The sequence below is a fragment of the Equus asinus genome, chromosome 2, assembly GCF_041296235.1.
Source record: "Equus asinus isolate D_3611 breed Donkey chromosome 2, EquAss-T2T_v2, whole genome shotgun sequence".
NCBI classification, from domain to species: Eukaryota; Metazoa; Chordata; class Mammalia; order Perissodactyla; family Equidae; genus Equus; species Equus asinus.
The window spans coordinates 26,141,337-26,167,489 of NC_091791.1; the positions used below are offsets into that span (position 1 = coordinate 26,141,337).

Genomic DNA, 26,153 nt, shown 5'->3' on the forward strand with positions numbered 1-26,153 from the left:
GCTTAGACCGACTTTTAAGGGCGTCCTCCCCGACTCCCTGTCCATTCGCCCTAGTATGTTCCAGTGACTAGATCCCATCTCACCCGGCCACCCTCCAGTTCTGCCGTCCCCTCTGGAGCTTCTGGAGGGGTCAATGGGCAGACTTCCGCGGCGGACCCTGGGTCTAGCCCCGGGAACCCTCACGGTCCTCCTTAAGGAGCTTCCGCGGCCGAGGGTAGAGGCGGGTGTTTTGTTCGTATAAGGAGGAAAAGTTTTTGTGACATCCAGGAAATGAGTAACTCCGCAGCCCTTTAGAGCCCCGCTAATGGAGGCCAGAAGGCGGGAGCCGGCCGGGGTATCGCCGCCCCCGTCTCTCTAATTGCCCGGCAGGACGCTCCGCCGCAGCCGCCGCCAAGCAGCCGCGTCTGGGCCCTGGGGACCCTCCTGGGCTCGGCGGTCCTTCCCGCGACGGGGAGCGGGGACAAAGGCTACACGTAAGTCCCGGGCCAGCAGCTGCGAGGCTCAGCGTCCTCCCCGAGCACCTCGTGCGTTGGAGGGAAGAAGGGCGCGATGAAAGGATGAAGGGGGACTAGGCGGAGCTGCGCCCGAGATGGCGGCTCGGAGCGGGGGCGCCAGGGCTGCTCGGGGTGCCTGCTCGGCCCCCCAGGTTGGGGCTGACTTTGGAGACCTGGTTGCAGCGCCCGTGCCAAGGCGGGGCGCACTGTCCTCTGGGGTTCACTCTTCCCTCGCCGCGCGGGATCCTGCGCTCCAGCCTCCGCTCCAGCGCGGGCGCCGGAGACCTGGGCAGCTCCTCCTTGAGGCGCACCGAGGCTGGGCTTCCGAGCCTCGGCACTCAAGCAAGAGGGACCACGTCTTTGTTCCTTATGCCCAGACGATCCGTTACTTCTGACCGTCTGAGCCGAGCGCCAGGGCAAAAAAGACAGGCCGGGTCGACCTGCTCCTTGGCCAGCTCCCTTCCCGCCTTTCTTCCCCTCCTTGGAAGGAGGGAGTAGGAATGAACCTTGTTTTTTTTGTAGTTTAAGGTAGTGAAGCTATGAGCTTGCTTGGGCCGGATAAACCCCCGCCGCTTCCTCTTTCGGGGCTATTAGTGGCGGAGACTCCACTCGGTGCACAACTTTCTCTTGGGGCTGCAAATAGTCTCTGCCACGTGACCCCTAACCCCATCCCCGACCCCTTCCCAGTGTCTCCATCTTTCTGGCTGCTGGGCGAAGGGACTCAGAAGCCCCGGGGCTGGGCTTCCTATCCATTTTGGCTTCTTCTCTTTAAAAACAAAAGTGCTGCCGCCCAGGAAGGGAAAATCTTTTCCCGAACCACTCGGACCGCACTTGGCCTTTGGGGAGAAGGGCCCGCCTTCAAAACCAGAAGAGCACCAGATACAGGCAGAGCCTGGACCCTGGTCTTTGGGATGGAAATCAGCTTCAGAATCGTATTCTTTTCTTTTGTTCCTCTTTTGGGTTGACCCAGGGCCCTTCCGTTTTACAAACCAGTTCTACCTCGGAGAGGCTGCCGGGTGAAGCTGATCTGTGCCTGGTGCAGTCACAGGCCCAGGTTAGCAGTGAAAATGGCGTGGCAGACACGGGTAGAATTGCTGCCATTCACCTCTTTATTAGTAACCTAATAGGCTGTGCTTTTTAGTCCTCCCTCCAGCCTGCTTTCGTTGTTCGCTGATTCCCAGTGTGCTGCTCCAGCCCGTTCTGCCCTCATATTTTCCACTTGTGGGTAACCATGAAGTGGTTATACTGACCCTCTGCTTTCCCTGAGTGGATGGAAAGGCTTTCGTTCAAGTGCCATCATCTAGCTCTGTAATTTTCAAAGATGCCACAGTTTCAAGCTGCAGCTTTCAGGGGGCAAGCATCTGAACTTTTAACCCGATGCCATCATCCCAGAAGTTGTCACCTTACCAGGAACAGGCTCTGAGGGTGTGTGGGTGAATTTTCTATCCAAGGGCAAGGATGGGGAGGAACTTCTGGGAGAGGCTTCTGGCAAAATTGCCCACCTGAGAAGGTATTGTCTCGGAGGAACCTGGTTTTGTTTTTCTCCCTTCCTGGACCCCCTGGAGTCAATAAAGAGAAAGAAAGCAAGCGGGGGATTCTGTCTGATGGAGAGGGTACACATCTCAGTGGGAGGCAGAGAGGAGCACCCCATGCATGGAGCCCAGAAAGAGTAGGGTTGGGCCATGGGAGTGCATGAGCCCAGTTCTCCATGCCACTTCTTGCAAGTGACACCGCTACCAAGTGGCAATTTGCCCGGAGGAAAGGGGATGACATGGCTTGGAGGGTCTGGAAAGTGCTTCTTGTGAAGGGGAAAGGAATGAACCAGCAGTATTTCCCCCAGGGGCGAAAAGCCTAGGGGGACAAGGTTGGTGGCCTTCTGAAATCTCCAGCATTGTCACTTGAAAAAAGGAGAAGACTTGCTCTGTCTGGCATCAGAGACTCACTGGTTAGGAGAAGCAAGGAGATGGATCTGACTTCCTCAGTTGTAAGAGGGAACTTGCCAATAACTGGAGCTCCTCAGCAGGTAATGCGCTGCCTGTCATTGTCAGCAGAGACAGATGGCCATCAATGGTTACAACGGAGATGGTCCCTTCAGAGTCCAAGACTCTGTGGCTCTATGTTTGGGGCCCGGAGTCCCCTCAGTAGGAATGAGCTAGTAGGGCAGGCTGTGGGGAAGGCTTTAACCGAGAAGTGTCCTGAGAGAGGGGCCAGTGCTCCAGCGTGCCGTGCCGGGGAGCTGAGGAGCGGGGCCTTATTTATCGCTGAGACTAATCCAGTTTCCCTGGGGAGGGGGACATAGCCATGAGAAGGCTGAGGGCTGATAATAACCTCGAGGGCTGCTGCTAGCCTATTCTGTCGCTTGTGTGAGTTTGAATAAGGTCCTCCTTCTTAGCAAGGGGACAGCACCTTGGTGCCATTTAGAAAAAGGAACCTCATCTGGATGAATATAGCCAAGGCACATAGCTGGGCAAGTGGCAAGTGAGCTGGATTCATCCTCACCACCGGGTGTTCTTGAGCAGTACACCATCTATACAACCATACACAGCAGCCCTGATAACCAACAGTTATTAAGGGCTTAACATTTGCCAGGTTTGGCTTTTTTTTTTTTCCGAAACCACTTGGCCTGTATTAACTCATTTGATCTTCACAGTAGCCCTATTTTATTGATGAGGAAACTAAGGCACAGAGAAGTGAGTGTTTAGGAGCTTGGAAACTGAGTCCCCATCACTGAACACTCACAGAGCAAGAAGCAGGTTAAATTTTAAAAGCTCATTTGGTTGGGGGTCCTCATGGGAAAGAGGGAAGGGCAGTGCCTATTTCTTTCTTTGTTAAGGAAATACCCCTCCTCAGCTCAGATGGTGGAAAGATGGAAATCTCATCTGGCAGCAGAAAGGCAAGAAAAGAAAGAGGCAAGCCCATCTTGACGGCTGATGGAGAGGCCTGGCCCAAGCATTGAATGACTTTCCTTCTTAATCGCTGGGCGATGTGAGGTGGCAAATCCAGTTTGGGGCCTGGCTTTAGGGTGCTTAGTAAGTGCCACCTGGGTGTGGTGCCGAAGGAAAAGGCCACAGCTACACAGGGCCCCTGACCCAGGCAGAGAATGGCACCAGGGGTGGAACAAGGTGGGGAGTGTCCAAACATGCTGTCCAAACGTGATGTCCCAAACATCCCTGTCCAGGTCCTGTCCGCCTGCAGACGCCCTTCCCAAGCTCCATTTCACAGCTCCATGTATATGATCACTGATTTCCCACACTATACATTTCAGCACTTAATCAGCTGGAACAGAGCATTTTACTACATACTGTCTGTAGACCGTATTTTAAACAAAATAGGCATCTCAGCCATTGAGGAAGTCAAGATGTCTCCTGGGAAGGGCCAGCTGGTGCCCAGCAGATTTCCCATAAGGAAGATGTTTACCTGGATCATGTCTCCTGTCCCAGGGTCTGCCTCTCACCTGTGCACACTCAGAATCCACAGTTTTCAGAGTGGTTTGGACGTGGGCTACTGAGTCGCCTCAAGAAGCTCCCAGAAGTGGGTGTACAAATAGGATTGCCAGTGTGTTAATTTGCAAGGAGATTTCGTGGCCATCACGTAATCTGGATGGTATCTGTTCGCTGGGTCCTGGGCAAGCCACATGGGAAACCAAAGATCAGAAGGCAGCTTGTGCCTGGCGAAACTGGAATCAGAGCAGGGCCGGGGGAGGGAGGGATGGGTGATGGCCCAGTAGTGTGGGGCTCTGTTCCCTTCTGTGGCCCTCTCACTCATGGAGAGTTATACCTGCCAGCTGGACCAGTACTCTGGCCGTCCTGGTTGTGGGTGCACCTCCTTGGCCAGTGTCTCAACGACAGTGTTTACCTGGTAGGATTTCTCCTTTTCCTCTTTCATAATTTTCATTTTGTTTACTTATTTTGTTTAGTGCTTTATGAGCATTAGCTGCCAACTACATAGAGTTGCATTTGCGTAAGTTAAATAACTACTATACAATTTCAGGGTTGGAGGGCCAGGCCATAGGGGTAAATGCTATATGCAGATCGAGACGATGGTCAGGTGGCTTGAATGGGTCACAGGAGGCCAAGCTCAGAGCAAAGAAACATGGTCCCTAATCAGCAGGATCCACTGGGAAGTGGAAGGGTAAGGACTGGCCACTGACCATAGCCCCTGGGTGAGCATGGGGGTGAAGCAGGGCTAAGACAGTGCTTGCTTTGGCTGCCCCAGTGGCCTGCCAAGATGGCATCTTTGGATTTAAAGGGCTCTCCCTGGTCTCTGTCCAGGCCCCTTCATGGCTCATCTTTAGTAAGCTGCAGTCTCCAGGTGCCCCTGAGCCAAGGAGGGGTGACCCACGTGGGCTCTGGAGTGGGGCAGACTTGCGTTGACTCCTAGCTCCACTGCTCAGCAGGTGGGTGTTGTCTGTATTGGGACAAGTGCCTTGACTTTTCCAAGCCTCAGTTTCATCATCAGTAAAATGCAGATAACCCCACATAGGGCATGTATAGAAAGCGCTGAGAATGGTGGCTGGCATAGACTGGCCACCTGGCTAGTATGAACTCTTAAAGATGGTAGAGGTCAATCAAAGATCTACATCCTCTACCGAATTAGGCCACCAGCTTCTCCATGAGTGCCACTGCTCCCTCCTCGGAGGTCTGGGCAAAGGGCAAGGACGCAGGGACCCAGACCATCCCAGATGGTGAGAAGAAGTCCAGTGGTGCCCTTGCTTGTGGTTTGTTCAAAGCTGAGGACAAAGCTGCTCCTCCCACCCTTTCAGCTGACTCTGGGAGAGGGAAAGTCAGGTTTGAGCCACGGCCTATCCCAGTCACTCAGAGGGGAGAGAAGGGTGGGTGGGAACGTTTTCTGGAAGAGGAGGAGGGTCATTTGAGAGTGCCCAAGAGGTCTATAGGATCCTCCTCGGTGGTTTGGAACCTGTGATGGTTTCCCATAGAAAGCACATCCCCCTCCACCCGCATGGCCTGTCCCGTGACATCAGCGGAATGGAAGCACCTTGCTGGTGACATCACTGTTGCCCAAGGCAACACCTCCACAGGGAGGAACAAGAACTACTCCAACTGTAAGACACATGTTGAAGGGAAGGAGCTCAGAAGGCGTGCCGTCTCCAGGTGTGTTTCTCAGGATGGGCGAGGGGAAGAGGGAGGCGCCGCAGGTGGGCGGTCTGGGCCGTGAGCCAGTTGGTGGGGAGTCTTTGGGCCTTGGGTTTGGCTCGAGCAGTACAGACAGCTGCTGTCTTGTTTAGTTCTCTGAGCTGCGACTCAAGCAAAGAGCATGACTGCTTACAGCGGCTTCTGGCGCCCTCCATGGCTCTGGGCCTCTGTTCTACAGCCCGAGTCTGTGAAACAGGTAGAGGAAGAGCAGGCTGGAACAGTAATGGGGGAGACCAGAAAAGTGGCTTTCTCTTCTTCTTCACCCTCACCCCCACAGCCAACTGAAAAACAAGGATGCCCACGTCTTTGCTATGGGGGCTGACTAAGAGAGAACCTTCACTCGCTGATTGAGCTAGTATTTATTGTGCACCTACGATGTGCAAGGCATCATGCTGGGGTGTCAACTGTGTCCTGCCAAAAGGAAACCCAGGGCAGCACTGTTTTTAAGGCTGAACTCACTCAGCAATTCTGATGCTCTTAATTTGGTGACCTATGGCTTCAGCCAGGTCTTAGAAGGTGCTGCCTCCTGTTCTACTTAAGATGGAAGTTCCTAAGCTAGGGCTGTCAAATGCCAACACAACAATGAAGGATGCAGGAAAGGAAGAACTCCCCGGCCTGAAGAAAGGTGGAAAACTGGAGGATGTGGTGGGTCTCTCTCTAAAGAGGTTTCAGGACAGGAGTCTCCTTGTCTTTCAACTTTAAGGTATCTGATTAAAGCTTTTGCTTTGTGCAACTGGCCATAACTTCAGATGCTTTAACATAGCTTTCCTGACATCCAGCATATCAGTGGCTAAAGTAATTGCCCTAATTTTTGTATGAATGTAGCTTTTTCAGGGTTATAGATGAAAATTAGAATATTGTTAGCAGAGAACATTCGTTGCAAATTATGCTTCTATTTAAAAGTCTAGTTCCCAAATCATTGTCATGATCTTTTGTTCATAAAAGTAGAATAGTCTTTAAAAAATAAATAAATAACGCTTTCATTCTTTAAGCACCTACTCTGAACAAAGTGCCATCCTAGGGGCTTTGCATATAGTTATTTCTCTTCTTCACAGAAACCCTTTGAGTTAGGTATTATTTCAGTTTTTCAGGTGAAGAAACAGGCTCAGAGAGGCCAAGCAACATCCCCAGAGTCACAAAGCTGAAAACAGCAGAGATAGGATTCAAACCCAGATCGGTACCTCCCAGTACCTTAGATTCCTTCTGCCACCCCAGGACACCTGGCCCACTGAGTGTGAAGGTAGCATACAGAATACCACAAAGCCTAAGTGTCAAAGGTCAGAAGACAACAAGCAGACCACCAACTCCAGCTCCCTCCTGCTGTGATTCTCTGTGTGATATTAGCAGACAGGGCTCCATTTCCCTGGTTAATGGGGACAGTAACAGCTAGTACCAGATAATATTCAGAGCACTTTGAGATCCTCAGATGGAAGTCCCTACAAAAAATACAAAGCCCACAGTTTTCAAATGTCTCACTTCCAGGTGAATAACCCAGTGGGACCCTCACACCCTGGGAGGAGGGGCTCAGCTTTGAAGCTCTCCTGGGCTGCTTCTCCTTGCTCCCTCCAGGTCATTTCCCTGCAGCGGATGCAGGAGAGTCTCCTACCAGCCTGTGTCAAACCGAAGGGAGGGCGTTGTCGTAATTCTGGGCCTGCTAGTTGGTGTAAAACCCTGTGCTCATAACCCTGTTTCAATAGCCTTCTCAGCAGCAGTCAGGGACCCGCCTGAAGTTCGTGAAAGGTCCTTTGTTGGCTGAGACTTTGTTCAAGAGTGCTGAGGAGGCCAGAAAACATCGTGCCTGGGCTGGAGGGGAAGCGAGCCTGGGATTCCTGGACCTCACCCCTGTGTGCTGCCCCAGATGCCCCCGGTGCATCCGTGCCATTTCCTCCCTGATGCCTCACCCCAAAATGCACCCCCTGGTGTCAGCGAGCCCTTGCTCCCTTTCCTGGTCTACTTCAGAGAAGGCTTTCCCATCCTTTTGGCTGGAAAGCCATCTCAGATATCCCAGGTTGCACTCCCAGGGTCTCCAGGTGGAAGGACCCTGGGAAGGTCATTAAGTCTAACTCCCTGCTTCATGGCCAGATTTCACCTAAATTGTCACCTGCCTTTCCCCAGACTGTACGGGAAGGAAAGTCCACAGGTGCATGTCTGATGTTCCACAGGTACCAGATCCCTGAGCAGCACAGCATCATGAGAAGACTGGAGGCTTGAAACTCAGACTGTCCTGAGTTTGAATCCCTGGTCTGTGATGTTGACCGAGTGGCCTCACCTCTCTGTGCCTCAATTTCCTTACCTGTAAAAATGAGAAGAATGCCTCCTTCAGAGGTTTATTGTGAGGATGTTACACGTAAAGCATTTTGCACGATGCTTAAATCTCAGTACATGTGGCGCATTGGTTGCTGTTTACTAAACCCTCCCATGGGGCGTCAGGGCCTTGCGGCTTGTCTGGTTTTCTCTAGAAAGGGAGAATTGCTCATCCCTCTGCCAAGGGTAGTTCTCTGCTGCTTCTCTGACCTAATTTGCATCGAACCCTATAACCCTCCATTTAGCTTCCATTTCTATAAGACTCTCAGGCAAGGAGGTCGAGGCAGCGGGGTGTCATATAACTTATGTCTGGGTTCGTTGCTAGGTCCTTTTCTTGGTAAACGGTGGTGGTGAGTCAGCCTGCAGTTAGGTGAAGGCTGTCCAGACCCACAGTGGCTGTGGTCTCTCCTCTGGAAGGGTGTTTGCTCACATTTCCCAACATGCTTACCACTGTTAGCGCAGGGTGCCTCCCAGGGAAAAAAACGTAGAAGTTACTTCATCCAAGACTTCCCACTCCACTCCCATTTCAAATTCCTGCTCGTGGGAGTGAAGGCGGGGAGGTTCTCTTCCCAGTCCTGACTCCATTCATTCGTTCGTTCAGCAAGCATTCGTGGAGCATCAGAGACCAACACTGGTTTCTCCTTCCAGGTGCTCAGAAGGGATTGAGGAGCCGCTGCCTGATGGGAGGGAGGGAGCTGTGAGCTTCCCAGGTGCTCAGCTTCCTGCTCTCCCTCTGTGGCAGCCCCTGGGGCCTTGAGAAGGAAATGGGGAGGTGGGGGAGACAACTTGCCAGTCCCAGGCTGCTGGAGTTGCCGCAGGGGTGTTGATCACCTCCCTCTTCCCTGAGAAGTCCCCAAGATGCACCCAGCAAGATTTAACAAATCAAAAGGGAGAACTGGCCTTGTCACCAATGCCAATAACAGTGTCCTTTACAGAGCACAACCATGTGACCATCATACACGAAGTAGGTACTATTGTCACAGCAAGCGGGAGAGTCAGGATTCAACCCAACCTGGCCTTGCGATTCCAGAGTTTGGCCCCTTCACTTCTCTATGCTAAGCCTCTACAAAGGGTTAAGATCTTCTGAGCTGAGAGCTTTGGGGTGTTTCTCTCTGTGTGGCCTTAGGGTGAGAGTATGTCCTGGTGAACTTGGCAGTGTCAATGGCTGCTTTCTGCCCACCCTAGCCTGACCCGCATGTCCCTGTTGTTGGTTCAGGGACACCTACTAGGTGCCAAGTGCAGCCTCTGGCAGAAGCTAGGACAGAGTGTGGGCATCACTTGCCGTCACTCCATCCCTGCGGCTGGAAAACTATGTGGTTGTAGGTCTTTGTTGTTCTTTTGTGTAATTCACAGGGCGTGTGACTCTGTGCGGTCAGAGATGATTCTGGGGGTAATTTTGGTAACTGTTGCTGGCCTCACGGTCCAGGCCCCAAGCCTTCCTTGGAGGAGGAGAGCCCTTGGATGCAGCCCTGGTGTAGGAGGGCAGGCAGGTGCCGGCTCCATTGTGCAGCCCAGGTCCCTACAGCAGCCAGCAGCAGCCAAGAGGCCGACCACAAGCTCTGAAGTTTTTTACACCAGGGTTGGCCTCCCTCTTGCCTTTGTGTCTCTTGCTGTTGCCGTATATTAAGATGAAAGGGGTTTTTAGAGCTTTGCAGGCACAGAGTGTATGTATGTGAGTGCCTGTGTGTATGTGTGCTGGAGGCCCAGAGCGCTTCCCTTCCTCGCCACCTCTCTCCCCCTCTCCCCAGCCCGGCTGGGGCCCAGGCATGGTGGCAGGTACGCCTGCCCAGCCCAAACCGCGCAGGCGAGAGGATGGGGAGGGAGAACAGCCTGGGATTTCACTGTGTGGGGGCCAGAATCCCTCTGCGCCAGGATGTGAGTAAGAGGTGGTGGGATGGGGAGGGAGGGGGTGGAAGGACTGGCCTTTCTGTGGCTGGAAAAGCCCTGGGGGCCCATCCCCCCTGCCCAAGAGGCCGGGTTGTCTCTCTGAGCTGGTTTCTCTTTGTTCCCATCCGGGGATCCCAAGGAAGGTGGCTGCTGGGCAGAGCAGTCTGTTTAATCCCATCCAGCCCCAGCACATCTGTGGTGGGGGCGTAGCGGAGCAGTGGCTGAGGGAAGGCTCAGTCTCCCCTTTGTTGTCCTTTGTATTTACTTTCTGGTTCCTGCTCCACCCCCTCCAGTCCCCTCCCCCATCAAGCCGGGGTGTTTGCTGCTGTCTGGAGCCTGCTTCCTGCCCCATGGGGAAAGTGTGGCTTGTCCTGAGCATTTGCTGCTCTGCTTGGAGGCAGGGGGTGTGGAGAACACGGGGTCGGGGGAGAGACAGGGAACATGTTTGGGAAGCCCTGGGACGCCTGCGGGCGTCGATGTTCCCTCCATGCAGGTGCTCTTATGGGTGAGCTGGGGCCCATAGGCAGAGGGGAGATTCGGAGAAATGCTAGCCCGAGCCCGAGCCAGCTTCTGAGAGGGTGTGAGGGGAAACACTTAGCACAGTGTTTCTGTTGTTCACACGCACCCTGTGATTTCAGGTCTAGAAACCTGAGGTGGGGATCCGGGTGTCAACGGAGGCCATTCGGTGCACACTCGCTGTAGGAAATGCATCCTTCCTAAGAATGGAGGGCACTGATGGAGGCCTTCTTTTGGAAACTGGTGTCACCAGCGTGCAGGGCGTGAGCATGCAGCTGGGTCCCCAGGGTCGCAGATGTCCTTAGCACAGTGAGCAGGTGGCCCTGTGTTTGGTCCCTGCCAGGTGCTTTGGGGAATAGCGAGACAAACAAGCCTGCCCTGGCTCTGGAGGGGCTCACACCAAGGAAGGCACTGGGGTAAGACCAGAACTCAGGCAGCCCACTGTGATGAAAGAGCTGGATGGAGTACACCGGGGAGATGACGGAGTCTGGAGCCAAGGGCCTAGCGGGGCATCCAGCTCCTCTGTTCTCTTCCTGTTGTGTGGCCTTGAGTGATTGCTCAACCTCTCAGCACGCTGGGCTCCTGCCTGGGAAATGGGGCTCCTGCACAGGTGAGATGGCTAACTCAGGAGAGAGGACAAGCTTTTATTGGGTCCCTGCTCTGGGCACGTCTGTGCAGACACCATCTACACAAGGCACCAGAAGCTTGCCTGCACTCAGAGAGGCCTAATCAATAGGCCCTTTCTCTCCCTTTGTTCTTCTCTCCCTTTCCAGAAAGGATTTGTCTCAGGAGTTGGGGGCGGGGGAAGGATTGCGAAGGCTCTTGGAAGCCGTTTCTGAGATGGGCTTGCTGTGAGGACCGTTGGGTAGGGTTTTGGCCGGCAGAGACATGAGGCATGGACATTGCAGGAAATGGTGGGGAAGTATAGGAGGTGTTCAGGGGACAGTCGATAATCTGAAATGGCTGGGGCAGGTCGAAAGGGAACCAAAGGGTCCCCAGAGACTGGTTGGGGCCAGGCCCTGAACATCAGGCTTAAAGCTCAGGCCTGTGTTGCATGGAAAGAGGAGCCCACTGAAGTGGAGAAGGGAGACCTCTGGGGGCAGGAGGCTCCCTGGGTGGCTGGGAATTAGGGAGTGCTCAGAGCTGATTCCAAAGGTCCACGCCAGGCAGGGATGGAGAGCCCCATCAGTCTGGAATCCCAGGCTTTGGTGCAGAGCAAAGGCTGCGGCAGAGATGGCTGGGGAGAAACGGGAACGTCGGTGGGGAGCTGGGTGGGGAGAGGAGGGTGCTGTGTGCTGAGACGGCCTTAGTCTCCCGGGCTGCTGTAACAAAATACCACAAACTCGGTGCCTTAAAACCACAGAAATGTATTCTCTCACAGTTCTGGAGGCCACAGTCCAAAATCAAGGTACCTGCAGGGCCACACTCCCTCCAAATGCTCCACGAGAGCATCCTCCCTTGCCTCTTCCAGCTTCCGGTGGCTCCAGGCCTTCCTGGGCTGTGGCAGCATCTCTCCAACCTCTGCCTCTGTCTTCCATCACCTCCTGCTCTTTGTCTGTTTTTTCCTTTTCCGTCTTTTTATAAGGACACTCTTCGTTGGATTTAAGGTAATCAAGGATGATCTCATCTCAAGATCCTTAATTTAATTACATCTGTAGAGATCTTCCAAATAAAGCCCCATTTACGGGGTCCGACTATTAGCAATGCACTTATCTTTTTGAAGGCCGCCATTCAACCCACTGCAGTGACTGCTGGATTCCAGGTGCCCTGGGGAGAATGGATGAGAGAAAGGGGGATATGGGCCCAGACTCAGGGGAGCCCCCTCCTTTTCTCTGTGACCCACAGGGCTCTTTGTCATCCCTTAGCCTCTGAGACACCAGGCCTCAGTCTGCCTGTCTGTCTGTCACAAGACGCTGTGATTTTCCATGACGCCCTTTGGGTCAGGGCCTCTGCTGTGGGGAAGTGAGGCAGGATGGCTGGACGGAAGGACACCGTGTCCTTCCTGGGAGATTGATGGCTTCCCTGCCTTCTCCATCCTTGCTCATCAGGGGATGTGCATGAGCTGCTGATGGAGGAGCAGGAACAGGAAGGATGTGGGCCCTCCCACCCGTATCGGCGGAGTCCTTCCTGTGCCTGGGCTGGCCAGCTGCATGACCCCAGTCCAGTCCAAAGGATGAGGTTGGCATCCTGGTGACTTTTTTGGAAACCCCTCCCTCTTCTGAGAGCGGTCCTTGAGGAAACTTAATGCTTTGGTGGGTGTGACCGGTCATCCTCTATGAGTGGCCAGTGTGGCCATGTGTGGCGACAGCAGAGCTCACCTTACTGAAAAGGCTGCTCCCTTACAGTATCTACTTTCCAAGGGCTCATCAATAGGTCTATCTCCACTGGGCATGGGGACGGGGTCCTCTCCTCTCTGCTCTCTCCCTCATTCTGTCCTGCTCCCCAACCCTCACCAGGGCCCAGTCTTGACCCCTGGGTCCTCCTGAGCCCAGGTGCCTGCTCAGGCAGTCTGGGGTCTCCCCTGGGTGAGGGAGGGGCAGTGAGGGTCTGGTTCTCTGGTCCTGGGGACCATGGACCTTCCTCTGTAATACTGAGTGCTCCTTAGTGCATACTCATTAGGCTACAGGCTCCCTTTCTCTTTTCTTCTACTCTTTGGAGAGGCTGTGGGGAAGGCATTTGTGTAAGCCCCTAGCCTGGCACATAGTCAGCCCTCAGAAATGCTGGTCATGATTCTTCTGAGGATGGTTGCTGGGGCCAACTAGGAGACACTGGAATAGAGTCAGGACTGGATGTGGGGAGAAACGTTGAGCTCCGGCCATATTTTAGGGAGTCCTGGATGCAGAGGGACTGAGGGTGCTGGTATTTCTTGGGGGAAGAGTGAGGAGAGTCCTGGGGTCAAGGGTAGCCTGGGGAATGCTTGATGCGGGGTTGGGAGCTGCAGTGGGCAAGAGAGGGGAGACAGGTGGGGGTGCCTACAGACCAGGGCCTGCAGGTTCTGGGTGGCCCACTGAGGTATTTTATTTGGTTCACATGGTTTTTAAAGAATTTTTGAAATAGCAGTTGACGTTGTAAAATTGAGGGATTTTGATAAAATCCAGATTTCTGGCTTCTCTTGGGAACAAAAAAAGATCATGCCATTCATTCTTGGTGAAGAATGTGCGAGGTGGTGGCTTTCTCCTTTAGACGAAGCACGTGTGGCTCCGTTGACCCCATCCCCACCACTCAGCTCTCCAGCACCTGCACCCCGGCTCCTTGACTGTAGGGGCCTGCCCCACCCCACCCAGGCATTTGGTTTTCAACCCCTGCCCTCAGAATGGGGACTGAAAGGAGTTAAGAGAAAGAACCCAGTGGCCATGAGGGTGGCAGGTCAGAGGAAGGTGGGCCTGGCTAGAGGCCAAGACAAGATCCTGCCCAGTGGGAAGGGTGGAAGGTGACTGGGGGTGGGGGCTACAAAGACACTGAGGAGAGGAGGCCTGGGAGCCCAGAACCACACCCTCTCTACCCACTTTCTCAATTAGTTTGTGTTAGTCCTCTTCCTTCCTCTTTCCTCACTTCCTTTCTTTGCCTCTCTCTCCCTCTCCTGCCTGGGCCTGAGGCCTACCAGGACCCAGCCCCCACCCCCAGTGCTACTCAGCACCCCTTCCTCCGTCCCTGTTTGGGGTGCAGGTGAAGAGAGACCTCAGCCAGAGATGCCCCATGGTAGCTCTGTGGCCATCTCCTTGCTGGGGTGTGAGCCAGCTCACAAGGCCTTTCTCCTCTCCCCTTGGGGACCCCATCCTGGAAGGTGGGAGCCAGTCATGTTGAGCAGCAATGCTCAGAGCTGCCCTTACAGCACCATCTGTGCTGAATCTGTCTGTCCGCTGGCCCCAAGTTAGGTGAAGAGGAAGGAGTTGGAGGAGACGTGTCACTCCCACAGCCAGCCGCTCCTCCCAAATGTGCAATAAGTCAACACCCACTGATATGTTGGGTGCCTGCAGCATGCCCAGCCCCGTGCCTGGTGCCCTGGAGGAGGCAGGAGGACATTCAGCTTCTGGGCCTTGCTGGAGCTATAGGTGAGAGGGCAGGGAGTGGTGGGTGAACTGACACAAGCAACGAGCAGGAAGGCCTGACCCATAGGAGTTCAGAGAAGGGGGAAGTAGGCCTGCACCAAAGGGCAGGCTCCCTGGAGGAGGGACCCCTGAGCTGGCCCTGAATGATGGTGCCATTGGGCTGGGCCGGGAAGCTGGTCTTATTCCAGCATGGGGCATGGGTTCTGCTAGAGAGAAGCTTGGAATCGGGGATGAGACAGGCCAGAAGACAGGAGGAGAGCCTCACCAGGGCTTCAGACAGACTGCTCGTGGGGCCCAAACTTCAACACAAAGACTCAGGGCCAGACTCGTGCTCTGCATTCAACCTATCATTTCTCACAGTCCTGGTTCTCCAGGGCCTGGGAAGCTTTTGGGGACTGCCAACCTGGATGATTTCCAGGTTGAACCTCCTTGATCTGGTCGCCACTGGCAGTGGTGCCAGGGAGTTGCCACTGGGCAGGGGGTGGTGGCAGGGCTCACTCATTGCCTTATTCCCTGGTGCAGGGGTGGGGGGACAGGCTCAGTCACACACTGCCCAGAGGGAATCTTAGAGGCTACAAGGTGAACCTCCTGACCATCAGTCTCTTCACAAGATAGGGATGTTGCAACTACCTAACTGATGTTCTGAAAGTTAAATGACAAAACACATGCAGAGTACTTAGCTTTAGAAATGTCAGCTGTTAATGAAAACATCATTGCCTTTCACTACTCCTCTCCTGTTTGGGCAGAATCCCTGTGAAGGGCCCCAGGGTGATTCCAGCCCACCTGGACCGCCTCCACCTCCACCCCACCCTCCCAGGCAAACATGTCTTCTCTTTAGGCCTCGGTTTCCTCATCTGTAAAATGGGGCTTAGATTAGTACAACTCTAAATTCTGACTCTCTTAAATTTGTAGCTTTATTTTCTCCAAACAACTGTGCACCTCGTTAGCTGGGACAGTAGAACTCCAGCCCAAGGCCCAGTGCACAGTAGTGGTTCAGCCCAAACTTATCAACACTTTGGTTTCCCTAGGCTCCTTCTTTCTCGGAGGGTCCAGAACCTAAGCTGTGAAAGGGACCCAAGGAACCATACGGGCCTGGGCTACAAGTGCCCTCACCTGCCATCAACCCGCCTCCTTTATTCCGTTTCATAAGGAAACACATCAGCTGCTCTTTTTCGCTCTGAAGATGGAGCCAGGGCCCAGCTGCTTTTGCTATTGTAATTAGCAGAGCTAATTAGCATCTGGTAGGCTGGGCGTGGGGCAAACCCTTGTCGAGCTCCTTGATCTGGGCTGCAGTGACACTGCGGGAGCCCCACCCTCCGTCTCCCTGGAGGCCCGCCTGGCTTGGGAAGGGGTGCTGCTCAGACTTGAGTGGGCATTAGAAACACATGGAGAGCTTATTAAAACACAGGTGCTGAGCCCCACCCCTGGAATTTCAGATCAGCAGGTCCAGAATTGTACCTGAAAAATTTGCATTTCTAACAAGTGCCCAGGTGCTGCTGGTGCTGCTGAGCTGGGACCACGTTTTGAGAACCACTGTCCCAGGGGAACTCCTGGGCTGCTGAGAAAAGGGTCCTGGAAGCCCCTGTTGCTGAGGCCACAGTCAGCCAGCCCTGGGCGGGGGTAGGTGGGCCATGGGGCAGAAGGGGTGTTGATGAACACGTTGTAGGGCTGGACACTCCTATGTTCCCAGTTTGTTTTAGGAATTCTGTCTGGAAGGAGGGGGCTACAGGGTTACACACCCACACCTCCCCAACAGGTGGGTCTACAGCCAAGGAGGGGAATTGAAGAACAGGAATGAAACCCTCTCTCTGCCTTTTCATAGCCTATTGCTGGTACTCGGTGTATGCCCTCAGCTCATTCTGTCCTGTGATGGGTCTTCCTGGCTGGCTGCCTCCCTGCGTGAACTGTAGTGGGGTTTTTTTGGTTTTTGGGGTTTTTTTTAATTAAGATTATGATAGTTAACAACCTTGTGAAATTACCGTTGTACATCATTATTAATCATGTTGTAGGTACACCATTTCATCCCTAGTGCCCTCCCCTCACCCCCGCTTTCCCCTGGTAACCACCGATCAGTTCTCTTTGTCTATTTGTTAACTACCACCTATGAGTGGAGTCATACAGAGTTCGTCTTTCTCTGTCTGGTTTATTTCACTCAACATAATACCCTCAAGGTCTATCCATGTTGTTGTGAATGGGACGACTTTGTCCTTTTTATGGCTGAGTAGTATTCCATTGTATACCATATCTTCCTTATCCAATCATTGGTTGCTGGGCACTTAGGTTGGTTCCATGACTTGGCTATTGTGAATAATGCTGCGATGAACATAGGGGTGCATGGGACTTTTGGAGTTGCTGATTTCAGTGAACTGCAGTGTTTTTATTGTTGAAGATCATGCCGCACTCATCTTTGTGGGCCCTGCAGCCCCCAGCATGCTCCTTGCACCCAGTAGGTGCTCTGTAAATCTAGCATGATGGAAAGGACTTGGGCTCTGCAGGTGGAGACAGACAGAACAGGCTGAATCTCAGCCTGGCTGTGACTTTTCTAGGTGTGTGGCTAGAAAATTACTTTGTCTCTTGGGCTTCAGTGAATCCACCTGTGAAACAGGGAAAACACCCACCACTTAGGAGATTATGGCGGTCAGTGTGTCCAGGGCCCAGCACATCCTAGCAAGCCCTTAGTAAATGGAAGTGTGTTGCTCTTGGACAACTCTTAGGGGCATTCGTTGGATTATGGTGTGCTGGGGTCCTGTAGGGCTCCAGGGGACACAGGAGTGAGGGACCCCAGGAAGGGAAAGGCCTTGGATTTCTCCCCCAGGGTCTGGCCAGGCTCAGAGTAAGGGTCTGAGTGAACCATGGGTCCTGGCTGACCACCTGCAGTCCTCTGCCGGGGGCACACAGAGGCCGCCCTCTGCTCCAACCCCTGCTGCCCTGTGACCCTGGATCTTTGCCAGGCTAAATTTAGCCGTGACCTGCAGGGGCCGCCACGCTCTGTGGGCAGGGGCGGGGGGCAGGGGCGGAGAGGAACTCAGCAGGTTTCCGGCTGGCTTCCTGGCAAGCAGACAGAAGCCCTGGGACTGACCCAGGTTTATTTTCAAGTCGAACCCGCCCACCGGGTGTCTCAGACCCCACGACCACATGTGTGGGGCAGCCCCCTAGAGGTGAGAGCCTGGGGCCAAGGTGGAGACAGACATCCTTGAGATTGGGAGAACGGTCGGGGCCCTTTGGGGAGGAGTGTGTGTGTGTGTGCACATGTGTCCCTGGTTTTGTGAGAGGTTTCCCGCTCTTTATCCTATCCCCATGGTCTCCAAAAGTCAAAACGCCGAGATTCCACCCCCCACCTCGTTCTTCTGACCCCGAGGCCCCCAGAGCAGTGCTCCCTGTGAGGTGGTTTGAGGAGGGGAAGTAGCAGAGGCTTCTGACTTGGCCCCATCTAGTGGGCACTGAGCAGCCACCGCCCGTTCCCCACCCCTTAGGGTGCCGCAGGCAGAGCCAGCCTGTGTCAAGGTTAACAAGCAAAATGACAGCTGGGATCCCGTCCCATCCCTGGGAGGGAGAGATGGTTTAAGCAAGGGGTGAGTCAGAGGGAACTCCACCTCCGGGAGAATCCAAGGCTTTGAAGGCTTCTCGCCTCTGCTGGGGGGCAGGGTGGAATGAGCGGCGTGCCAAGGGACAGCGGTATCAGGGGAGCATTTTGTGCTTTCAAAGCGCATTTGAGCGTGCGTTCCTCCACACCCCTGGGACTTGGGCAGGGCGGATATGCTTGGCAGGTGAGAAAACAGGTTGATGCAGGGTGAGCAGCTGGTATTGTATGGTGCTTACTCTATGCAGGCACTGTGCTAAACACCTGGGATGGATTATCTTGCTTAACCCAACCTCCCTGTGAAGGAGGGCCTGCTATTAGCTCCACCTCCAGGTAAAGCAACGGAGCCCTAGAGAAGCCATGTGACTTTCCCAAGACCACTCAGAAGGAGCAGAGTCGAGGTTCAAACCCAGACCTCTCTGCTTCTGCAGCTCAGGCTCCTTCCACGTTGTCGCCTCATTCCCTCATGTTCCTGTAGAGTCTTGTTTGTAACCCTACTATCCTCAGTGTTATTGTGGGCTGAGTTCCTTGGAGGGGCATCTGCATGGCCCACTCCTGCAGGCAACCCCTGCAGGCAGGTTCATCTGCACATTCCCGTCCCATCACAGCTACCCTTTTATAAGAGAACTTGCTCAGGGGCAAGCATTTTGCTAAGGGCTTTATATGCATTCTCTTGTTCAGGCTTTACAACAGCAAGTGTTAGTATTCCCATTTTATAGACGAAGAGACTGATGTTCTGAGAAGTTGAATGATTTGTCCAAGGTCGCATATCTAGTAAGTGCACATGCCACGTTCTAACCTGGTCTGTCTCTTCCAGAGTCTGTCCTCTTAACACCTTGCACACGGAGTCGATCTTTCTGGTTGGTTCAGAATTTTGAACCTTGCCTGCCCCAGTACGAGGAGGCCTTTCCTGTATAGCCCTTCATTCTCCAGCAAGCACGAGGATGTACACAGGTAGCCCTGTGGATGCTGTTGGGTAGATGGGAGGAGGACTTCCCAGTCCTAGGACTTGGAGATGGCACCACTCCCCAGCTGGTGGCATTCTATCCTAAGTTGGCATGGAAACTGACCTCTGGCGTTAGAAGTTGCCAAGGTGGCTGCCTACAGTACAGGGGCCCTGAAGAGCCTTCAAACCCCCAAATTATCTCCTCACTGGCTGCTGCCTGATGTTCTACCATTAGTACCCCATGCCTTTATCTTAAAACTGATCCACGTTAATCAGCCAGCCTCACATCACGGTTTGATTAGCGCCACCCTAGCAAAACTTTCCATTGATGATTCTCTAATGTAGAGACCAGGGCTGACCTGTTGCTGCAATTATCTAGCAAGCTGCTCCTTCTCTTGTAGAAGAAAAGCTGGTTACCTACCCCCGTACTTTTTCGTCACCCCACACCCATTCCAGTCTGACTTCCTTCACTTTCCCCTGTCCTCCATTTCCTCCTAAGTGGAAATGCAAAGGCTTCAAAGCTTACCTCTGAGGCCTGAATGTGTCTGCCTACTGAATTCTGCTGCTACCAGACCTCCCTCCCCCTCAGCCCTCATGATTCCTGCTGACACGTCCAGCTGTGTACAGGGTGGAGTCACATCTGAGCAGCAGGCTTTGCACAAGTGTGGCGACTCAGGTCATCTACATCCTGCCGCTTGCCAGGTAGAACCTGCAGAGGTGTCTTTCCCTGGTGATGAATACTTGCTCCTTGGCACCATTAGGGTAAGAGCCAGAACAGTGGTTTTCAGGGTGCAAATTCAAGGTCAGGGAACGGGGCTCAGGCAAAAGGCAGAGGGTCCCATCAGTGGATGTTGGCGTGTACCGGGAGCGGGGTGGGTGGTGGGTGGAAGGAGCCCTCTGTGTTCTTGGTGGTCCGACAACAACCTCCGTTGGCCATTTGCTCTCCGGGCTGAGGTTCCAGGCAGGAAGGGGGCAGGGCAAGTGTGGAAAAGGCCCCTTGTTAATTCCCAAGGTTTGTGCTTGGGAGAGGAGAGGGTATAAGGTCAGGCTTACACTATAAGACAGTGCATCCCAGACTTTAATGTGGATGGTATTAAAATGCAGATTCTGGTTCAGTAGGTCTGGGTGGCGCCAAGATTCTGCATTTCTAACAAGCTCTCAGGAGATGTTGCAGCTACACAGTTTGAGTAGCAAGGATGGCAAGGGGTGCGCCCTTCCCCAAAAGTCACTTGAGGCCTAAATACCCATTTATCCTGGAGGAATGAAGTGTCTCCTTTCATAATCAAGTTGGATTTAAAGTTCAGGTGCCTCAGGAGAGGAAAACCACTGACTCAGTCACTCTTTGTGTCTTCAGGGTTGTCCTGGGGAAAGACCCAGGAGAAGGCCAGGAGTTCAGGGTCTGCATCTGGGGTGGGATCTTCCAGATCAGGAGAGATTTACAGTAGGGGAAGATAAAGGCTCAAAACTGCTTCAAAAACAGTTGCTGTTTAATGGATCTATGCTCTGCACCATTCCCTGTGCTGTGTGTGCTTCCATCAAGACGATGCCCCCGTGGGAACTATGGTTTTCTTCTTGTTCAATAAGGAAACTGGGGCTCAGAGAGGTCAGTTAACATGCCCAAGGTCACACAACTAATCAGCGACAAGGCTGGCTTTGGGACCCAGTCCTCTTGTTCTTAGCCGCCAGCTTCCACTGCAGGGAGGAAAGACACCTTTACCAGAAGGCATTGGGGGAGAAAAGCATGTCTTATTCAGGACTATTTTGGTTTCAGGTGATAGAAAAACAACTCAGGGGCCAGCCCCGTGGCTTAGTGGTTGAGTTCACATGCTCCGCTTCGGTGGCCCAGGGTTCGCCGTTTCAGATCCTGAGTGTGGACCTATGCACCACTCATCAAGCCATGCTGTGGCAGGCGTCCCACATAGAAGAACTAGAATGACCTACAACTAGGATATACAACTATGTACTGGGGCTTTGGGGAGAAAAAAAAAGAAAAAAGAGGAAGCGTGGCAACAGATATTAACTCAGGGCCAAGCTTCCTCTAAAAACAGAAGTAAGCTCTATTAACTCTTTAAAAAAAGAAAGAAAGAAAAACAACTCAAACTGATTTAAACAAAAAGGGGAATTTATCGATTTATATGCTGAAAGAGCCCAGAGGTTATGGCTTCAAGCATAGCTGGACCCAGAAGATCTGCTCTCCTCTACTTTGGCATCTTTCTCAGGCCAACGCCCCTCTGAGGTAGCTCGAGAGCCACCAGCAGGTGTAATTCTGTTCCCAGCAACTCTAGGCCACAGAGTCTTTCTCTCCAGTGGTCCCAACAAATCATACCTCTGTCTCCCATTGGCCCAAATGGGGTCATATGCTCATTCCTGAACCCATCACTGTGTTGGGGTGAGGAAGGCATGGAATAGTCTTGGGCCTGGGTTATATGCTCACCCCTGGAGCTGGGGGTGGGTTTATCTCCAGCAAAGCCATAAGGGCTGGGAGTAGAAAAGGGTTGGTTCCAGGGAAAGTGGGATACTACTACCAGAAAGAGGACCCGCCTGGGCAGGCAGAACCAGAGATCCACCGACAGTGGCTTGTTCAGCCAGGATTGCTGGTGTGGGACTTCGGGGTTCTTGTTGCAAGGCTAGACTGAAGCACATGAGGAGACTGTGGTTGGGTCGGAGAAGAAACTATAAGACGTTGACCAGCTCCATAGGGCAGAGGTTGGTGGGAGGGTCCAGGGAAGAAGCTTGGTGTGACCTTTGTCTCTCTCTCTCTTTTCCCAGGAAAGCTCCAGCCATGGCACTGGGGCTCTTCCGGGTGTGTCTGGTGGTGGTGACTGCCATCATCAACCACCCACTGCTGTTCCCTCGGGAGAACACCACAGTCCCCGAGAATGAGGAGGAGATCATCCGCAAGATGCAGGCGCACCAGGAGAAGCTACAGCTGGAGCAGCTGCGCCTGGAGGAGGAGGTGGCGCGACTGGCGGCCGAGAAGGAGGCCCTGGAGCCCGTGGCGGAGGAAGGCCAGCAGCAGAACGAGAGCCGCGTGGCCTGGGACCTGTGGAGCACCCTCTGCATGATCCTTTTCCTGGTGATCGAGGTGTGGCGGCAGGACCACCAGGACGGGCCCTCACCCGAGTGCCTGGGTGGGGACGAGGACGAGCTGCCTGGCCTGCAGGGTGCCCCACTCCGGGGCCTCACCCTGCCCAACAAGGCCACGCTCGACCACTTCTATGAGCGCTGCATCCGGGGGGCCACGGCTGATGCAGCCCGCACCCGGGAGTTCGTGGAAGGCTTCGTGGATGACTTGCTGGAAGCCCTGAGGAGCCTCTGCAACCGGGACACAGACATGGAGGTGGAAGACTTCATTGGCGTGGACAGCATGTATGAGAACTGGCAGGTGGACAAGCCACTGCTGTGCAACCTCTTTGTACCCTTCATGCCCCCAGAGCCCTTCCACTTCCACCCAGAGCTCTGGTGCTCCAGCCGCTCGGTGCCCTTGGATCGCCAGGGCTACGGCCAGATCAAGGTGGTCCGGGCCGACGAGGATACACGGGGCTGTATCTGCGGCAAGACCAAGCTCGGGGAAGACATGCTGTGTCTCCTTCATGGCAAGAACAACTTGGTGCAGCCTGGCAGGGAGATGAAAGACCCACTGTGTGCCAGAGATTCCCCATACCTGGACACGATGCAGGTCATGAAGTGGTTCCAGATGGCCCTCACCAGAGCCTGGCACCGCATCGCCCACAAGTACGAGTTCGACCTGGCCTTTGGCCAGCTGGAAACCCCAGGGTCCCTCAAGATCAAGTTCCGCTCAGGGAAGTTCATGCCCTTTAACCTGATCCCTGTGATCCAGTGTGACGACTCGGACCTGTACTTCGTCTCCTACCTTCCCCGGGAGCCCTCCGGGGGGACCCCGGCGTCCAGCACTGACTGGCTCCTGTCCTTCGCTGTCTACGAGCGACACTTCCTCAGGATGACCTCAAAGGCGCTGCCCGAGGGTGCCTGCCACCTCAGCTGCTTGCAGATCGCCTCCTTCCTGCTCTCCAAGCAGAGCCGTCTCACCGGCCCCAGCGGGCTTGGCAACTACCACCTGAAGACCGCCCTGCTGCACCTCCTGCTCGCCCGGCGAGCCGCCGACTGGAAGGCTGGGCAGCTGGATGCTCGTCTGCAGGAGCTGCTCTGCTTCCTAGAAAAGAGCCTGCTCGAGAAGAAGCTCCATCACTTCTTCATCGGCAACCGCAAGGTGCCCGAGGCCATGGGCCTGCCTGAGGCCGTGCGCAGGGCCGAGCCCCTCAACCTCTTCCGGCCCTTCGTCCTGCAGCGCCGTCTCTACCGGAAGACAGTGGACTCCTTCTATGAGATGCTCAAGAATGCCCCGGCGCTCATTAATGAGTACTCCGTACACATCCCCTCAGACCATGCCAGCCTGCCCCAAAAAGCTGTCATCTTGTAGACCATCAGGGACCTTGAGGGCCAGAATGCAGGGCAGCCCCTGTGTCCACGGCCCTGGGGGCACCTGCAAGCCCTGTCCTGGGAAAGTGGCGGGCCTTGTCGGGAGCTCGGCTCAGCCTGTGGGGAAGCCAGGCCCTGTGGTGCAGAGGAGACAATTCCAAGCCAGAAGCTGGTTTGCTTTCAGGCCATTGGGCCTGTGGGTGACGTGACTGTCTGGGTTTGGGGACTGATCCTTTGCAGTTTACTGTTGGATCACCGCGAATGGCCAAGATGATGACAGAACACTTCATGGACACTGAGTTAGAGACAATGCAAACATCGATTTGGGTGTAATTCTTGTTACATCCCAGGTCCCATCTTTACTTGAATGTCAACAGAGGATCTACAGGAATGCTGGCAGAAACCCGTGTTAAGACGCTGCACCCTGATTTCCAGTAACCCTTGGCCCCAAGCATCTGCAACCAAAGCACTAATGGGTTCAGATATGGGAATTTGCAACCTTCCATCCACAGCCTGCACAATAGGGATCCCACAGTGGCTGCAGGTTTTTATATTACTTGGAGACAAGACCTACTAGAGATTCAAGGCCCCAGGTGGCTAATGTCTCTGTTGCACAGAAGTGGGTACTTGGTGGCAGAGAGAAGTTTCAGCTGGCTGCCTTTTCAGCTATACATCTCACTCAGGGTGCACCCCCTTCTCCCAACCTCTTCCCCCAGCACGCTGTGTTCTGAGCCCCCTGGGTGCCACATACCATGCCGGGTACAAGCTTAGCAGCCCCTCACCCCTCTTTATTCTCTCCACGGCTGGTGTCTCTGACCATCCATATGGTGGGGGAGGGCAGACGCTGCAGGGGCAAGCTGCTGGAGAGGAGCGGGGTGACTGGGGTGAAGGACAGAGCCTGGTGGCCAGGGTGCTGGCGTCTGGTTTGCAGCGTGGCCTCTGATGCCCAGTTACAGAGAAAGCTGCAGAGCTGAGAGGTGAGGGATGCCATAGCCCTGAGTTTTCCTCAGGGTCCCAGTCCTAGAGCAGGGCATACCTTTAAGCAGGAGCTGCCGTGGAAACCCAGCCCCATCTGCAGGCTCCAAGACCCCCTCGGCTGTTCATGCCAGTGGGACTCCCTCACTGCACAGAACCCCCCTTTCTGGATGGGCCTTTACTGGCCGCACAGATGACCAAGACCCGAAGAGCCCAAAAGAGGCTCCGCTGGCTGGGAATACACAGGGACAGCACTGCAGGCACAGCCTCCAGGCCTCTGAGAGGCCACCTTGGCACTGCTGGGGCTGCAGTCCCTGGGCAGGCGCCAGAGCCTGTGGTTGGAGCTGGCCTCAGTCTCCAGGCCTGGTTCAGGAGGGTTGGGGAGCCGCTTCTCCTCCACTGTGGCTTCACTGGCCCTTAGGGAGTTCCTCTCGGCACTGCCTCAGGAAGCCTTGCAGAGGGCCAAGGAGGCGGCGAGAGCAAGCGTACCGGCACTGCCACCTGGCTCTCCCCCCAGGGGTTGAGCTGGCCATGCCTCTCAGACAGCGTACCTGGTTCCACGGGGTGTCAGGCTCACCACGGACTGAAGAAAAGATCCTGTCCCTACCCCAGGAGTGCTCTCACCTAACCTCAGTGTAAGATGGACAGTTTGCCCGGCAGGGTGAATTCATGGGAGCCTCAGCTGTGACTGGGCACTGAAGCCTGTAGGAAGCTTCCCATGTGAGCTGGAGTTAGACCGAGCAGTGCCCGGGTCTGCGCTTCCCCAGGCCCACAGAGGCCACCGGGCACCCCGGGAACCATCCCGCCCATGTGGTCTCCAACAAGAGCCCCGAGCCCCACATTCTGTTGGGATTCATTTCCAGAGTCGAAGTGAACTTCCTTATTTATTATCTCTGTGCCTTTCCTTTCCCCTCTTCCTCCTTATTCTCGTTGTGCTTGGAAGAGACCCCAGCAACCAAGAACCAGCCTCAGAAGCCAAGACCAAGCCTGAACCCCCCTCGGCTTCCCCGTTGCTTCCGGGAGAAAGTTCACGGGAAAAATACCTTCTGGCCTCTTGTTTGTTCAGAGATGACAGAGCTCAGCGGGGAGATGGGGATCCTTTTATGCACCAGAGCTGCTGCTGAAGCAGAAAGCAGCGGGGCTCCTGGTGTTTCTGGCTGCCTTATTTATATTAAATTCTTGCAAGGAGTAGAAACTGGTTACAGTGTTTGTTTTTACCATCAGGAAATCTGTGAGGTTCCCAGGCAGAGCTGGGGAGGGGGTGGATTTCCTGTTGATGAGCGGAAGCTTTCACTCCCTTTTTATTCTTATGCTTTCAGGAAACTTTGAAAAATAACAAAATAGAGCATTTCTAGCCCATCTTTGAGGCAGCCCGCAGAGTTCCAGAAGGGGCCTTTGAAAGCCAGCTGTAGGGTGGATTCCAGCACAAGACCCTGTTTCACAGGGCTGCTGTGTGCAAAGAAATGTGGGAGCTGGAAGTAACATGAAGCTTTTGGTTTTCAAGGAAAGAGATTGTCTTGTAAGTGGAAGAGTTCTAGTTCTTTGGGAAACTTTGGCCTTTCCACTAAGGAGCATCCAGCCCTCTTTCTCCAAAGAATCTCTTTTCTTTCCAAAGGATGCTTGACTTAACCCAGCATCTGCTCACTTGCTGTGCAGAACGCTCCAGAGTTACATTTTGCTGTGCCTCTTGACAAGTCGAAATGAGTAGGGCTGGCCTGAGGCCAAGAGGTTGGTTAGGTTGGAGCCCCAACCCCTCCCTCTGCCTTTCTGAAGCACAGCCCCGGTGAACTGGGACCAGCACTTTGGCTC

The 26,153-nt window shown here is 54.2% G+C and overlaps 1 protein-coding gene across 1 annotated transcript; it reads left to right on the forward strand.

The window, feature by feature from the left end:
- Positions 1-212: 212 nt before the first annotated feature.
- On the forward strand, positions 213-25,537 carry ITPRIP (inositol 1,4,5-trisphosphate receptor interacting protein). The gene is made up of 2 exons (XM_014844745.3): positions 213-473; positions 21,699-25,537. The coding sequence occupies exon 2, from the start codon at positions 21,712-21,714 to the stop codon at positions 23,368-23,370; it is 1,659 nt and encodes a 552-aa protein (XP_014700231.1). The 5' UTR covers positions 213-473; positions 21,699-21,711; the 3' UTR covers positions 23,371-25,537.
- Positions 25,538-26,153: the final 616 nt, after the last annotated feature.

Excerpts from the sequence above, each read along its gene's own strand:
- ITPRIP (XM_014844745.3), top strand. The coding sequence starts at position 21,712 with ATGGCACTGGGGCTCTTCCGGGTGTGTCTGGTGGTGGTGACTGCCATC.